The sequence below is a fragment of the Apteryx mantelli genome, chromosome 2, assembly GCF_036417845.1.
Source record: "Apteryx mantelli isolate bAptMan1 chromosome 2, bAptMan1.hap1, whole genome shotgun sequence".
Taxonomy (NCBI): Eukaryota; Metazoa; Chordata; class Aves; order Apterygiformes; family Apterygidae; genus Apteryx; species Apteryx mantelli.
Genome location: NC_089979.1, coordinates 137,960,663 through 137,978,469, shown reverse-complemented (window position 1 = coordinate 137,978,469; position 17,807 = coordinate 137,960,663). Strand labels below are relative to the sequence as shown.

The 17,807-nt window shown below is 38.1% G+C and overlaps 1 protein-coding gene across 4 annotated transcripts in view; it reads right to left on the bottom strand.

The window, feature by feature from the left end:
• ETV1 (ETS variant transcription factor 1) overlaps positions 1-11,025 on the bottom strand; it is a 67,294-nt gene extending 56,269 nt beyond the window's left edge. For 2 of the 4 annotated variants that reach the window (XM_067291628.1, XM_067291632.1), the window contains exons 1-4: positions 10,564-10,734; positions 9,922-10,054; positions 9,030-9,117; positions 7,238-7,285 (exon numbers count right to left, since the gene is read on the bottom strand). In XM_067291628.1, coding sequence (XP_067147729.1) covers positions 7,238-7,285; positions 9,030-9,117; positions 9,922-9,966 — 181 coding nt within the window. In that variant the 5' untranslated portion in view covers positions 9,967-10,054; positions 10,564-10,734. Of the gene's footprint in view, positions 1-7,237; positions 7,286-9,029; positions 9,118-9,921; positions 10,055-10,483; positions 10,503-10,563; positions 10,735-10,975 lie in introns of those variants that run through there. The other 2 variants (XM_067291629.1, XM_067291631.1) reach the window with 2 other exon arrangements.
• Positions 11,026-17,807: the final 6,782 nt, after the last annotated feature.

Here is a 17,807-nt window from a genome sequence, read left to right as displayed (position 1 = left end):
AGAAAACAGGTGGAGATTAATGTATTTTAAATACAATATTGACATAATCTTAAAAGCCTCTGTAGCAAAAGGAATATAGCAAGTTAAGAAGTGTTTAGAATCCTACCAAATATAAACAAAACAAAGCAAAGAATAACACCCAAAATGTTAAACCTGGGAACATACATTTCCTACTCAAATCTGTTTTAAAAGCATTAGTACCTTCGAAATGAGCCCGCAAGCCTATACAGAGAAATTAACAGGACTGCTTTAACTGTTAGAGACGAGAACTCAAAACTGTTAGTTTATTCCTTCGTTTAATCTAGTATTATTTTCAAACTAACAGAATTGCAACTCACACACGATCATATTGTAGCAATGATCCGCCCAATACACAAATTTCTTCCACCAGCATCTTGCTGTGAGAAGGCAAATAGTTTGGGCAGATCATCCCATTACTCAAAGGGAAGAGGGCTTTTGTACCCTGAGTTTGGATAATTAGAGGCAGCCTTTATAGCAAATCAAGCCAGCGGAGAAATAAGTAAAGACATTTTAACTCGCATTTCTGAAAGGAAAATGTAACTTGGACTGTTGCAACTGTCTGCACATTTATATATGCATGTCATTCATTTCCTCTTTTAGTCACAGATACTGCAGTTCAGCAAGGCTGCCATAAAATCTTCGTTGGTCTTCTGTTAACATACTCAACACAAGACACAATGCATAAATCACCAAAGCTTTTTTACTTTGCCATTCAGAAGTATATTGGAAAAAATATCTGAAATGATCATCTAACTGAATGAGAATATTTCCCTGAGCTACTTAATTATGGGGGTTTGAGAAAGGAAGTATATACCAAAAGACTAATAAAAGGTTTTCAAGGATATTAAGCACATGGCTTTTACTGCTAATAGCAGAAGCAGCTATATAGCTCATTCTGCATTCATAGCCGTCAAGTCTCAGACTCCTGAAGCGGACAACATCTGCACCAAAAGCTATCCAGTTTAGCCTAGATTATTACCAAAAGTTTTCTTTTTCTCCTGATTCTACCAATAATATCTCAAGAGGATTTGGGAAGTGTACAAAAATGTTAATTATGATCTTGAGGATGTATCAGTTTAGATTTTACAGCTTCACAACCTACTCATTTAAAATCAATTTGCCAAAAGCAAATGTTCAAAGCAGAAAAATACTTCATACCTGTCTGTAGTTTTCAGAGGCTTTAAAAGGCCTCTAAAAAGCTGAACTTACAGCATATTTTTCCAAATGGAAAGCAATTCGGAAAAGCAAAAAAAAAAAGTTTTAAACTAGGGCCCCTTAGCTTGCTTTCACTGCAAGTAAACAAAAATAAAAAGTCACCATTAACAAGCATCCAGGACAAAAGGAGTTAATATTTAATTAAAACCGGCTCTATCCACTGTAACAATGACCTGGAGCCAAACAAGGCAGAAGATGTATGAGTCATTCTTTCTGCCAGTGAATGAGACAGCTGATCTCCTAAGCAATTCCTCAAGACAAGCAGTCAGAACTGGAGTTCTGCCTCCATTCACAAAAACACAGTCCAGCATGAACCATGTGGCCCCAACCACAAGCTTTTCATGTCACACCCTTCCAGAAAGCTACAGCAAAGTAAACTTGAACTTTAGGCATAAACACACTGATTTCACTGCTTTGTCTCAAGATGTAGCACAGACCTGCTGAGGAACGTATTTAATAAATGAAAAGTTAAGCAAACTGAACAGGGCTTAAATTTAACTCTTCCTTCTCCCCATCACAGACTGCTTCCAAAAGCTCTACTGTACTCCAAGGAAAGGTGTTCCTGTCAAAAAACGGAAACTTTCCAGAAAAACAAGCTGCAAGACTCCTTGCCTCACTTCAGAGCTTTATTTTGGGTATCTCAGCATTTCCTATGGTACTGTGTTCTCTGACCTCAAGCTTCACTCAGAGCTAAGAGCAATTTGTTTTAAAATATCAAAGATTTATTCAATTGAAATTGGCAGGAAATTATATATGAACAGTAGTATTTTGGCTTGGTCTAAAATAAGACTTCAGGCCACAAAAGTAATGAGCCTACTAAGTTTTGCTGGATTCATTATCAGTCCTGAATATCTGAAAGATGGTATAAATTTTAAGTATTCATGTAAGTTTTTTGTTTGCTTTTTTTGTTTGTTTGGTTTTTTTAAGAGGAACAATTGTTTCTAACAAAGGAGCATTCAGAAGGCAACAGAGTGACAAATTTCAAGATGGAAAAAATATATTTCCCATAAGCACAGGATCTGCTGTCAAAACAAACCCCAAATCCTTTTTACATAAAGTGAGATGCTCTGACTAGTAAACTTAAATGCAGTTCAAAACTAGCCCCAGATCTCAAAATTCTTCCTTATGTGAATAAGCCCTAGGAATATGAAGATGGGTTTGCAGAATCTGCTCCTCATTTGGTGCTATATTAAAAATGAGAAAAAAGTCAGTTTAAAAGGAACACCCACATTTCACATTTAGCTATAACCCTCATGGTTCACAAATCCCACTATGCTTTTGAAAAAAAATATTATTTTGAATAAAAGGCATTTACTTTTACAGCAAAAAAGAAAACTGTTAAAAAGTTTATTACTGTACATGCTTTCAGGCTTTGTAGATTTCTCGTGGTTTTATTTGTTTTGGATACTTTTTATTTTTTAAACAAAAAAAAAAACCATCATTTTGCCTAATATAACTTTTCTCCATTCTTTTGTGCACAGATACTGAAGATCAATCGTTTTGAAGATTGGGAAGCCAAATCTGTCAAATGACTAAAATCCAAAAAAAAAGCTATTTGCTGTATTACATACCACAAATTTAAAACCTTTTTGCTGCTTTTTATAGTATGCCCCATCAGACAGATCTTAGCCGTGAAGATATTAAGTTGTCTTTTCTTGACTATTTTTACTCCTAGAAAAATGCAGATTCATTGAGAGTTCTTGAATACGGGCTACATGGCATTTACCTTACACTAAGTAAATTTTACAACTTTCTGGCAGAACAACGCTTGTTACCCGGTATAAGCTGCTACACTTCACTGATTTAAACAAAGCCACCCTAACTATACTAATATTTAAAAATGTAGTACTTTCTTTTATTAAAAATCTTCCTTTGGAAACTATAAACTGCTTGTTTTCATACATCCCTATTTATGGCATAAAGTAGATGGCAACACTGGATCAGACATCACCGCGATGTTATGCTTCACGATAGGAGATTAGGGAGCAGAAACTTATTTCCTAAAGTTCATCCCAAATTTGGGTGTTAATTATTTGGGACAAATCACTTATTTCCAGATACCAAGTATTAGCTTTTTCATATTGGCAACTTATCTAAGCTAACCGTCCACATAATCTAGCTAAGCTGTGCTAGAGGTATGAACCCCCGTTACCTGTAGCTATTACTTCAAACCAGTTACTATTCACTTATTCACTTAGGTGTTTTGTATTTTCTCACCCAAAGAACATAACATTTTATCTGCAAATTTACTACCATCCGAGAAGGGAACTACCTATTGCTCTAAGAAGCAGATCTTGTGCATAAACTCATTATTTATCTTTGCTTTGATGACTTTTACACATCCTCAACAAGCAATAGAAGGGATTAGTATCAGAAAAAGATACTTTTAACAAACAATCTGATTTTTGGGGTTAATCTATTATTCTCCTAAATCCAAATGCTTCCACCATGCACAGAAGACTTTCGCTCACTAAGAATTTTTCTGTCTTCTTTTTGTTCCAGAATAAGAAGTAACAGCTACCATGATGAGATAACATTAGATTAATATTTGAACCAATCTTTTCAAGTCACTGAACAATTGCTATCTGCCAAAACCAATCTAATTCCAAATATACAGAATCAATAAAGTCATTTTATAATATTATCATGACAAAATGTTGCCATCAAGTTATTTAAATATAAAACAAAAGATAATATCTGAATAATATTTGTCTCGGTTAGCAATAGGCAATTTTAACTATTTCCTTTCAAGCTTGAAGGTTGAAACAATTTACTAAAGGCTTCCCCCTTTCAATTACTGGAATCAGGAAACAGTTACAATCTATCCTCTGTGCTGAATAACAGTTTACACTAGGGAAATTAATTTAGAGCTAGTTTTACATCAAAATAATTTAGATTCTTTCTCATACTTGTAATACTACACAAGGTAAAAACTAAAACTCATTTCCATAAAAATCTAGTATGCAGCTAGTATAATACATTTGGAAGTTTTCTGCAAGTAGTATTCAGCTTGTTAATTATGGAGTAATAAAATATTAAAGAGGTTACTGAATTGTTTACATTTTGGATTAATTCTTTAATACATGTGAACTTTCCACCGTTTTCAGTAAGAAAAGAATACATTTCTTTTGTGTTTACTTGTTCACCACCAACTTTTCACAGAACACAGGTGACACTAACTATAAAAATCTCCAGGCTAAAATATGTGATGTAGTAAAGATAACTTTGGGAGAAACAGAACAAAAGCAAAACAACAACAACAAAAAAAAAATATGCAAGCATTCTGTGTGTGTAATAAAAATACAACTCACTTTCTTCTCCCAACTAATAAGTAGATTTTTGACCTGGTTACTCCCCAGTAGGGTTCTGAACTCGTGGGAGAAACCTGGTCAGCTGCCACTGCTTTTCTTAAAAAGGGTCAAGATGTTTTAAAATTTCATGGCCATTTCCCTGACTCCAGAGCATTATGAAAAGAAATATGTAAACATTACTGATGCTGCCAAATTGGCAGACTTCTAGCCTATGAAGGTCCAGAAGAACATAAATGGACACATCTAGCAATGGGTAAACAAGTCTGATTTCAAAATCTGTTTCCTGGCTAAGCTCACCCATGTAGACATTTGAGCAGAGCTACAATATCCTCTAACATCAGTATATTTTAGACTACTGAAAGGTGGACTTTATGTTTTAATTGTAAAGAAGGGTTCAAGTTAATAGATCAATATTTGATTGTCTCATCTTGACTTTTTATTTCAGTTTTAGTTTAGCCTTTAGAAAAGCTGTATAAAGTTTGTGTTTTACGGAACAGTTAAAACCATGGCGTGGTCTGAAGCATATAGATTTTTTACATATTTCTAGAACATTGGAAAGTCTGTATTATTTAGTTTTAATATGCTGTGGAAATTTCTAATTGTAAAATTCTGCAGCTTTATTATCCTCTGCCATGCAAAAAAACAGCGCTTTTTTTTTTTCCTCCATTTTTAAATACTTACCAGATGATGCTATCTGCATTTTACAAAGGTTCCTCCACCTAGCTGATACAGGATTAGACACCTTTCTCTCTCAAATCCTATCTAAATTTATCAAGTGGAGTAGACTCAGCTAAAGAAAAAAAAAAGAATAAGGCTTTCAGACATTTCATTCTAGTCTGAAATAAGCACAGTGGCTCTAGAATAAAAATTGCCATTACAGTAACTTATGTACCTACAGAAATGATTAAATCAGTTTTAAATTCCATATTATTTTTTAAACTTACATTACGTGCACATACCCTATGAATCTGCCAGTACTTTTCTGACTAATGATCAAAGAAATTTAATCATTTTCAGAAACAAAAACGTCCATTCCAGTGAACAATCAAACTAAAAGTTTTCCCCTCTATCAAAAAATATCATATATTGAATAGTATTCTAACATCCTCTGGTTTGTTAGAATGAGTGAGACAAGACAAAATAAGAGATCCTTAGTAAAATTACCATAGGGAAATAGTTACAATTGTATTCAATCATTATATTATAAAAATTATCTTGTTGCAGGACATCCTGTTTTCAGTGATTAGAAAAGAATCATATTAATTCACAAAAAATATAACCTCTGTTCCACTATTTAAAGGAAGACTTTTTGATTATATACAGAATTGCTACATGTTAAAAATAATGAGAGGAGAATAAAAATGTCAGCAAAATTAACAAAACCCCATGACTTATTCACAGCTTAAGGACTTGACTAACTACATATAAAACTATTAAAAAAATCAGTATGTAGCCAAGCAGTCACCAGTAATATTTCCTTCTTTCTATAAAAAGCAGCAGCAAGCAGTTCACCTCAACGTCTCTCCTTCCCAAAGAAGCAGAATATCTATTCTTAAACAACTGTGCATAGTCCAGTACATGATAAAAATTAAAATATATATTAATACCCACATTCATTTAAGTCAGGACAAATTTGCAGAAACTATGTTAACTTGAATCAAAATCATGTTTACTTCAGATGCAGAAGCTTACATTAAAATTTCAGCCTGAAATATATTAAGGTCAGACAAGGCATAAGAATCTTTATGCATAAAATAAACAACATTATAAATATCAAGGGGAAAAACAAAAGTCAGAAAACATTGCTGAAGTGAACAAATGCACTTCCACAAGCAGAAAGCTCCTTTGCATTTTCTTAAAGTTCTCCTGTAGCAGCAGCTCATCTTTTTGCTATTGGTAAATGAATCTCTCAATAGCTACTCTAAATTCAGATTTCTATATTATTGTTTTTAAATCCTCAGTAAGATCTGCTCTGAAAGATTAGTTGAAATACTTTAAAAAAAAAAAAAGAAAAAAAAAAGGCAGGCTTAAAAAGACCAATGTCAGTTTTCTAATAACCTAATACACAATCTTACGACAACAAATATGAAGAAAAGAATAACATGCAAAATACTAAAAGAATTCTGAAAAAAACAAATAGTATTTTTTAAGGATTCCATACACACCTAATGTTCTGTGTTGTGAACAGGGTGGAAAGAAGACACTTGCACTTAAATCTTGAAGCATCCCGTCCCGATGAACCCAGAGAAACTAATTTCTGCCATCAGAAAAGTACTCCACCAGAACACCAAATAATTATATGTGCTGCTCTAAAGGAAACAGCAAGCCCAGTTCTGGCTGTATGTAGTCTCTCGAGGTACAATAATATAAACCTGATCAATTGCAATTAAAATCTGAACAGAGGCTTAGAACTTGAAGTCTTGGTGCATTAGTTCTTGCCAAAAGCAGATGTGATTGTGAGCTGGAAGCAATTTCTCCTGGTAATTTGTGATGACACTGGGTAGAGCAGCCCCAGAGTCCCCAAAGACAAACTCATCAGAGGCTCTAATGTATGCATGACACATGAGGTGGCTCTTTTAGAGCTCAATTAATTGGGCTGAACATTAAGACAGCAAGTTCAGGACTTTTTTTTTTTTCTTCCCCTCCAGAGTTGTTTTTCCTCTTTTTACAAGCAGTTTTTTTCCCCTTACCTTCTGCAAGCCATGTCTCCTGTAATTGGCTCAGATCTTGAAAGAGTTCTGCGAAAAGATGAAGACATGGATAAAAGACTCCCACCTTTAATCTCTCCGTAAGATTAAAATATGCTCAAAAATGTATTTTTCCTGAAGAACAATATCTGTGAATTATATTTTGGCAGTCAAATGTATGGACAAAACTAGATTCCTTCAGATTGCAGTTAATGATTTTTCTACTTCGGTTTATACAAAAAAAGTGTATCATTTAATCAGCTCTTGAAATAATAACTAGAATCTTAACCAAGTTCTGTAGTATAAAATGCTTATTCAGAAACACATAGAGAAGTTAGAAATTATAATCTTTCTCATACAGGTGAACTATTTCTCCTCATATAATACAGGCCTCCTCCTGTAATATCTGCACAGACAAAACTCCCTCAGACTTCAAAGGGAGTTCTGCCTGAGCAAAGACTGAATATCCTTTATTAGTAGGGTCATAACTATCATATCAAAATTTTGCAGCAAAGACCGCAGGTGCTGCAGTAGCAAATAGAAATAGCACATTGTATGTACTTCCCCTTCTCTTTTAGTGTGTACCACAAGAGAATCACCACTAACTTCTCTATACTGTGCTCACTGTAATTCTTTAAAGTGAAACCACTTTCTCCATGGACTGAATTTCACAGCAGCATTTCTGCAATTCACTGAAATCAATTGCACATAATGGGTGTAAACCAGAGCAGAGTTTGGCTCATTTGCAAAGCTCAAAAACTCAGTTATGAAAATTTTGTTTATGGACAACTAAGACTAAGTAGGATGTTTGAACAGACGAATGGTTTATTTTTAATTTGCTATATTTTGAGAGAGACTTCCTCTTTTATGAATGCTGACAGATAACTATTCACATATACTTAAATGACAGAGGCTATTCATTTATCTGTTGGATTGATACCTCATATCCATGTCGGGAAATCATTTAACTGAAAATCAGAAAGTTGCTTTCTTTTCAATCTATATTAGAATAAAGTTTTCCAAACAAATTTGTACAGATTTTGAAAAGCATATCAAAGTCTCATCAGAGTGCGATGAGGAGGCATATGTAAGTTGAAGGCCCCTATAAGTATATAAGACATACAGGAAAGTAAGCATATACTGACCCTGTAACCTAAAGAAGTGTTACAGTTATTGCTACACTATAGTTTACAAGCCTGAATCATGTAAGTAGCTACTGATGGGACCAAGTTACAAACCTCTGGCCCTTCAAAACTTCTTCCATTCTAGACACTCGTAACCGCATTTCCCAGGACATTTAACCCTACCAATGTTACAGCAATAGAAACAGGCTACCAGAACCCTGGAGCTTGACTGCTATAACTCTATAGTGAAAAATAACATTTGCCACACTAGCATTCTCACCTCGGCTTCCACCAGTGAACTCATACCAGTGAAAAGAATGTTAAAAGACCAGAGAAATGGGGAAAGTCCTGAATCTCATAAGGCCTGAAGGTGAGAAAGCCAGGTGCACTCAGATACTGCAAATCTTTGCCTCAGTGCATGACATCTATGTGCCACATGGGCAGCAATACCTAAAATGCAACAGGATAATTCGAGGAAGAAATATCAACTTTAGCCTTTGCCAGTTTGTTTTGCAACTGTAAATGCAATTTTCTTGTCTTGTTTATTCTAATTGATCTAGATAAATATATCTCCAAAATAAATAAATAGAGCTCTCAAAAAGTTTCTCTGCATTAGTAAGTAAAAAAGGAGGGGGAGGGGGACAGGGGGAGGGGAAGAAACAAGCCCTCACCTTCTGAATCATGAGCCAGGTCTCTGTTAATGAATTTTCTTTTCCTGACATTTGTCGGTCTCTCATTACAGTTTCTCCCACGCGGATTCTATAAACAGGAAAGATCAGTTACTTTAGAAATCTGATTTTTTTTTAAACAAGAATACTCAAAGCCTGCACAAATTCTTTACATTTTCCAACGGGGAAATGATCATCTTACAGCCTCTATTCTTAATCACTACATACAGTTTCTAGCAAAAGATTTTGCTGAGCACCTAACATTCTCCAAAAGATTCCTGTATCTAAGTGCAACACATTTCTATCAGTCTATGTAGACATCTATTTGTACAGATATGTATGTGATGTGCTCAAGCAGCAACACAATACCAACCATGTATTTTTAGCATCTAAAGTACACAAACCTACACAATAGCACATAAATCCCCTCTGCATAAGCTATGCAGGAGAACCCAAATATGAGGAGATAATAATAGACTGCTTTGTTTCCCAGTGTTACTTGTAAAATTGTCTGCAAAATCCTGAAAGCAAAAGGTGGGGGGGGGGAGGGAAAGGGGGGGGAGAAAAAAAAAAAAAGATGTTAACGTTTGCCTCAACTTCATTCTTCAAAGTGTTGCAGGCAAACGCAGCCAGAAACTTCGAATGTAGCTGCTGCTCTTGCCCTTCTCTTCCACTAATCGTGTGCATGATTTTTTAATCATTCCAAAACTGTCTTTAAAAGAACAGGATGCTTTATTGAAATAACTAAGAAGATAAGCTCATCTTGCAGGCAAAGCTCCTAGATGAAGAGTCGTCCCTACAGCGGTAACAAAGCAGATACTCTGCCTGCAAAACTCCCCCAGAGAAAGAAGTCAGAGTCAAGTTTATAAACACCAACTTTGTACTGATCACTCACATTGGTGACCATGTAAGGCACTTGCTGGTCATAAAATCCATCCATTCTGCAGCTCTTCCACAAGTCTTAGTTCAGTGTTTTATTTACTGGGCATTTGATCTGCAGATTTCCTCGGATCTGGACTCCAATCAGCCTAGAGGGGAATACAAGATGGCTTTTAGATTAAAAAAAAAAAAAAAAAAACATGAATGAACTGCTTGAATTTGCATAGCTAATTAACCTCAAAGAGTCCCATTCATAAAAACAACCCTCCCTTCTCTGCCTTCACCTGGGTTACAAGCTTCTGCCAGGGAAACACGGAGCAAAAGCACTTTGAAGCAGCAGCAGAAAGCAAAGCGAGAGGCAGGGTTTTATTTACACTCCTGCCGTATCCCCCCGGCGATCCGTGCAAGTGGCAGCACTGATTCGCAAACGTGTGCTGAACTCGTAATGGCGAACAACAGGGCTCGCCTTGCACCTAACGGGAGTGGGGGAGAGAGCCAGCGCCGAGCCGGCCGGGGACACGCACACCGCGCACACACACCGATGCACACACACCGCGCACACACACGCGTGGAGCTACCTTCTCCCCAAGGCTCGTTTTTGCAACCCACGACCACGCAATCATCCGGAGCGACGGACAAAGTTGCAGGGAAGACCCACCTGAAGGCCACGCGAGGCGATCGGCTGCAAAAAATTCCCTCCAAATTTAATAAAAACATTAATTATCCCCCAGCACTTCCCCCTTGGAAGCGGCGAGCGCCACTGACAGAGCTCAATCCGGTGGTTTTTCCTCTCCTCCTCCTCCAGGGGCCCCCGAGCCGCGCCGGCGGATCCCCGCCGCCCATTGGCTCCCCGCGCCCCCCGCCGGATCGCCGGATCGCCGCGCCGCCCGCCCGCGCCCGCGCCCGCGCCCGCGCCCGCCGCGCATCCCGGCCCGGCCCGCGCCCGCCGCGCATCCCGGCCCGGCCCGGCCCGCGCCTCCCGTCTCGCCGGGGGGAGAGCTGTGGGGGGGGCGCGCGCGCGCGCACGCACACGCACACGCACACACACACACACACACACACACACACACATATATATCCACACCGCCGATGCGCGCCGCCGCGCGGATCCCTGCCAGCCTGCGGAGGGCAGAGGAGGGCCCCATCCCCCCGGGGCGGGATGGCATCCTTTTCCCTCCGCCCCCCCCCCAAAAAAAAATAAAAATAAAAAAAAGTTTCGCCTCTCTGACTCCGCCAGAGAGGAGCCCCTCTGCCCTTGCGGGTAGCACAGCAGTCCCGCAAAACTTCGCGGGAGCACCGCGCTAGGGGGTAGGTGAGCACGGCGAGATGCTCTCACGCCACACCGAAGATTTCTGTGTCGTCCGCCCAGAATTGGGCAACATCCCCTTTTTTTTTTTTTTTTTTTTTTTTAGCTGAATCATAGAAAGCAATTGTTACTTCTACTGCGATGCCGTAATTTCTAGGTTTTGTGGCCAAAATTTGGCAGGATCCAGGCACCGGATCTAGGGTTTTTTGGTGCGGTAGTGCCAGGATGTGTCAAGCTTGGGACTTCTGAGGACTTCTCAAAGAAAGTGAGCTTTCTTTTCCCTGTATGTAGTGGCTATTGGAGGGCTGTGACCAAAACTCTGCATTTTCTTGAGTGCCAAAAATGCACCAGAGTTGTTTGTGTGGTTTCATATAGCAACTATACGTGTTCTGTCTTTGGGCACTGAATTCCAGGCATTGTAGGAATCGGGTGGTAAATTTAGGTATTTGTGACACTGATTTGCTGTGAGAGGCAAAGTTTCCTATTTTTAAGATCTGATGTAGTTCAACAGTTAACAGGCAGAGCCCCAAGCTACCAAGTACAACTTGTTTTTTCTTTATAGCTAAGGGCGTAAAGGCAACTAAAGAAGGCTACTTTTGCATAAACTGCCTGCAGTGGTATTAACAATATTCAGGTTACTTCTTCCGTACGATTTGGTTTTGAAAATTGCAGTTGTTTCATTACACTCTATTCTGCAGTGTATTACTTTTCTCCACAAGTTTTTTTCCCACCTTTTCTTTTTCCTCCTTTCTCATCTCGCTATTTCTACTCACTTGCCACTTCTCCTGGCCAGCCAATTAAGAGGGAAGCGTCCCGTTCCAACCACTTCTGTCATTCTTGTACAGGCTTTTCAGGGGAAATGATTTACCACCAACAACCTGCTTGCTGGTCTTGCTGCTTCAATTTCCACACACACCCCCAGCAGACCTGGAGCCACAGGGAGGTACTTGACGGTATGCTAAGCACTGTGTAGACCTCATACACTTTTACTGTGTTTTGGGCCAAACCTATGGGTTGCCACTCCTGGAAGCCACTTCTGTGATATGATAAATAAAACTCTACAGAATGCCCCAGGTATAAGTGTGATTCCCTGTTGAGCTGGGGGGACTTGAGGTGTGCGTGGGAAAGGATGGGGCTGCAGCTGGGTCCGTCTCTGGGGAGCGTACGGACCCTCTAACGCAGGGAATAACAAGGTTAGTTGCCTTAGGACAGCTGGTAAGGCTACCGTCTCCAGTTGTTCGCCCTGTCCTGTGGTGTGTGGATGTCTGAGCTGCCCGCCAGCTGGCTCCCAAAGCGCTCGCGCCCACCGCGGGCTCTTCCCAGCCGACACGGTGATGCATTCCTCACCTGAAACAGCGCACTACGAGTCGCTGGTGTGTGTGGTCACTAAGAGCTTGTCAGTTGGGCCACGTAAATGTCCCCGGGCGTCCCGTGCGGAGACCCCACACTGCTGCGCCCCACCTCACCCCTCTCCCTTTCCCCATCTCGGGTCTGGCCTGCTCGCACGTGCGGGGGAGGAAAGCTATTGCGAAGCCCTCTTCATCCTCCTTTCTCTTCATCCACTGTGCTGAGTGGTACTCGGGGAAACTTCATTAACTATTAAGAGGGAGATACTTACAGGGGGAAAAAAAAAAAAAGCATGTTATCTACTGGCAACCCACTCCAATATCCGTGTGCAGAAATGCAGCCTTGCACCATCACCAGTCATATGAGTGTTATGCGTAAAGCAGGTGTGGCCACAGTCAATGCTTTGTAATTTTGCATTTTTGTCAAAAATTCTTGCAATTTTGCTTTGGTTTCTTGATAAACTTAAGTTTTGCTGTTTCAAATACTATTTGCAGAAAGTGATACTTTTATTTTAGTTTTTTTGAAAACAATCCTTTCAGAAAACTGAAAAATTACCACAAAATCACATTCTATTTTTTAATTGAATGTATTCAACAGTTTTGACCAAACTTAAAAAAGCCTACAAAATATGTTGAATTTATTTTATTAGAAAAATTGTTCTAGAATATTCAGCTCTTCTAATGACAATGCTTTAGAAGCAAGATATTTGTTTTAGAAACAGAAATGTTCAATTACACCATAAAACTTCACTGTATACTGAAAATTATATATTATTTCCATTACATAATGACAATATATACTTCACACACTTATCTGAAATAGGACAATGAAATATATATTTTTTGCTTGATTTGACACACTATGGAGCTACAAATCATTGCTCTAATATAAAAAATAAAAATAAATCCAGACAGGCAGGGCAAAGAGAAGATTTGATAAACACCAGCTTTTCCTGGAAAATGTGAGAAGAATTTAACCACATTATCAAAAAAAGAAATAAACCACCATAATCCAGAATGATAAAATCAAAATTCAATATGAAAAAAAGAATATGAACTGCCTTGAGAACAAGACAGACAATTACACTCAAAAACACTTTATACTGAAAAAATAAGACTTTTGGACACCGTTATAAAATTATACTTACACCAAAGAAAATCCTTTAGAGGAAGGATAGTCACAACTTAAATATAATAGCTAAGTAAATTTTGAAACAATACTAAGTAAAAAAAAAAAACCCTTGTTTTTCTGAAATTATTTAGCCTTGTCCTTCCTTTTAGACATTTCTCCAGTATATGCAACATACTGATGAATCCAAGATAAAAAAAAAAAGGGATGCCATCAATCCAAACAACTGTTCAGCAGCAATTTCTACAACAGTTTATAACAAATTCAGTAAAACAATAACTAAGTATCTGACTGGCTACAGTCATGAAAACCATGAAAACTTAATGATATTCCTCTCTAAGAAATTAACCCTTGACCACATTTTTAACTTACTGATGCCAGATCTTTCAGCATGTTAACAGTGTTTATTTTATCATGATGCTACTGGCATACGACAAAGCAACATACATAGTAGCAAAAAGAAAAAGAAAAAAAGAAAAAGAAATGAGCTTTGAAAATATTTGCTTGCAGCGTGGATTTTCATGAAGCCTTTGATTCAAATGCAACATCCAGGACTGAACCTTAAATTAGGAAAAAGCAAAGTACCAGTAGGAAGAAAGCACATGATTATAACCATATGCTAAACTATCAGATGTGGGATTAAAAGTAACATGCAAACAAGTATCTTCAAAGAGATAAGGAAAGAGAGGAAAGAAGGAATCTCAGTTTGACTGTTTTTAACATATGGATTAATAACACATTGCAAACATAAGTGACATTGTAATTAAGAAACAACAATGCACAAACTTAGAAGCCTCCCTAACTAACTGAATTAAAATGTATGTTTACCGGATAATGAAATGTAAGACAATTTTCAGGTAAACCTTTATATACTAGAAACTTACACTAGCCAGGAAAACAAAAATCAAGATATTCCATAAACAGTGCAAGAAACCAGAAGTCCAAACAAATCCTTTATTACAGAAAGGTGAAAAATGATCTCAGTTTAATTATATTTTCAGTGTTTACAATTAACTAAAACTTAAAACTTAGGGCTGACTGTACAAGCATTAGAAAGGAGAAGGCCTGGCAGCTTTTGCAGTTACTGCACTGGCCCATCTGTTGGAGCAAAGTAACCTCAGTCGTTTTCTGGCTCTGCTACTAGCCTGCTGGATAATCCTTGCATGGACAGTCCCTTTTATTGCACTGTTTCTTGTGCCTATGACATGAAATAATAATACTTTCTTCTTTTGAGAAGCAGCCTTGAAACTAATTGAAAGTGTATTATTATTGATTGTCCTGATGCTGGTTGTACCTCGCACATTAGATTGCCCTAAAGTAACTACCATTAAATTGGTGGAAGGCAAAATCATGCTACATATATGTGGTCACTTCAATAACAGTTGGTACTAAACTTAAGAGGGTCAACTAGACCTCTTAACCAACACTCAGGAAAGAACATGTAGCTCCGCATACCATCCCAACCAAAGCAGTAAGCAGTCCTCTGCCACAAAATACCAGAGAACAAGTTAAACAACAGTTTGATCGATTTGTATAAATCATTACTATCCAGGATCAACAACTCTCATTTCCTGACCAATTGAGCAAATTAAAATAAAATAAAAAATATACTAGACTAAGACCTATTATAGCAGTATATGAGTCACTGGAAGAATAAACCAAGGAAAAACATGCAAATGTAAATTGTAATGGGCTCTTGCAGGATCAGGGAAGCTCCTGGCTTGCCATCCTCCCAGTTACACTCATGAAATGGTCGGCCATGATTAAGTGATAATGAAGTAGCCTAGAAGTCATTTGGATATCAGGCCAGTCAAAGAATTTGTGCACAACCCCTAATCTCACAGATGGCTTTAATTTGCATGTCTTCCCTTATGAATATCAAGAGAGAATCATGCAAACACTTCAGAATCCTTCACATATTTTGTGTGAGATTCCTGCCCAGCTATAGTTCATAGGGGCTGTAGAAAACCTCTAATCTCCTGATGCAGCTATAGTCTAAGACAAACACGCAAGAATGATAGGGAAGAGATATGCTTATAGCTCATGTTTACTAGGTTTTCCAGCAAATCTGTTATTTAAAAGTTGTTCTGTACAGGACACATTAAATGACCTTGCTCGTCATTTCATCCCTCTTGACAGCCTGAAATCCAGAAGGCAGAAAGATGATATCAAGACCGTTCTCAGAATTACAGACTCTCACTCAAGATCACTACAGGATATGTTCAAAGCTTGAGCAGATATATTAACACAGCAGCAAGAGGTCTATAGAAAGAAGCAATGCCATTTATTAGACCAGTGGGTATAATGACAAAAAACACACAAGCTTTTGGACCCAAAGAAGGGCTTGTGTGCCTAAAGCTTATCTGTTCTTTTTTCATAACTGTATTGACTGGGCTAGTAAAAAATATTACCTCTCTTTACAAATATTTATTTATGAATTTTGACCATTACAGCTACAAAACTATTACTATTAGCCAGCAATGGCTATATTGATACTATGTCATATTATTAGCACCGTCATACCTACACTAGAAATATGTTAACTATTTGTGACTTTCTCTCCTCTGTATATATCTAGGTTCCCCATCTGGAGCTACACATACGCATGTCAAATCATAAACACTTACAACCATTAAGACCTAACCTTTCTTCTCCTGTATGCCTACTCTCCTTAAACCCAGATGTTTGAACTAACATCTGGTATTCCAAGAGAAATAATACTAGAGTCAAAGAAAGGGGACAAAATCTAAGCCCAAACCCAAGTACATAAAATAGCAAGACACTGAACAGCAGATATAGATTACTTATAAAAAAAAAAAAATTAAAATAGTGTTTCTTAACACTTTTCTTAATAGGAAATGATACCTTCCTTAATATTAGAAATGACCAAAAAAAAAGCCCTGAGATAAACAATGATGTTACTTGAAAACCACATTTGTTGTAAATGCTGCAGCAGGGACAAACCCTGACCCAATCTCTTGTCAACGATGAAGCTGGTTTGCTGGTGAGAGGGCAAGAGGTATGTTTGGCTATCTGTGTTAGAGTGAAGAATTAATTTTTTGTGTCTACTTACAGTAAGGATCATGTGTTTTTATGGAGTGGCTAATGTGGGAGAAAAGGACAATGTTAACTTCTGTAAGGATAATCAGATCATGTACAACCATATGTAATATGTTCTGCACGTTATAGTATCTGCAAATGCCAACCTTGCAGCAGGGCTCCACCGTGCCTGTGAAACATGGAATAAAGATGTCCATTTCTGCCCCAGAGAGCTTAAGTGCTCTTCATTCATCAAACAGAAATGAAAACGTCCTCCCTCCTCTCTCCAAAAAGTAGCTATCTTTGAGAGAGAGACAACGAAATAGAAAACATACCTTGCTACTGCCTAACTGTGCCAAACGGAGGCATTTGAAAGCTTATTAACAAAACAAGGTTTTGAGGAAGCATTTGAGAGAAGACAACACTTTGACGTTCCTGAGCTTTCCATGGGAACTTTTGCCATAAAAAGCAGAAAGAAAGAAGCAAACACCGGGCAATGCAGTCTTTTAGCGATGCTTGTGTGGCTATTGCAGCTATTAGACAGCTAACTAGAGCAGAAAATACCACTGATAAACTAAAGTATGAAGAGCCGAAGGCAAAGCGTTTCTATTAAAGATGGTAGAGGAGAAAGCAAGAAAGCCAGGGGGGAATGAGAAGAGGATGGTAATACAGACCAGGACCTCGTCCTCGATAGCACTATGTGGTGTGTGCAGGCAGAGCTGCCAAAAGTCAGAAGTGAAGTTCAAAGCAATATGAAAATTGCAGGCATGAGTAACTGGGAAAAGCTAATACTTTCTTGAAAGCAAGTTTTAGATTGAGGACTAAACAACTCTATTTTAGTCATCTGGTAAGTAAATTCCTCACTGGGAAGAAATTCAAGCTAGGAAGAAATTGCCTAAAGATGGAGTCTAAAATTATATGTACAGGCAGGAGTAGGATGTACAGGAAATACAGGCAAGAGTCCACCAAAATGCATTGTGGAAGACTTCACTGAAATAAGAAATGGCACAGAGGATATGCCAGCACAATAACATTTGAGCCCTCAGAATTATTAAACGTAGCAGGCGCAGAACATTAGGAAG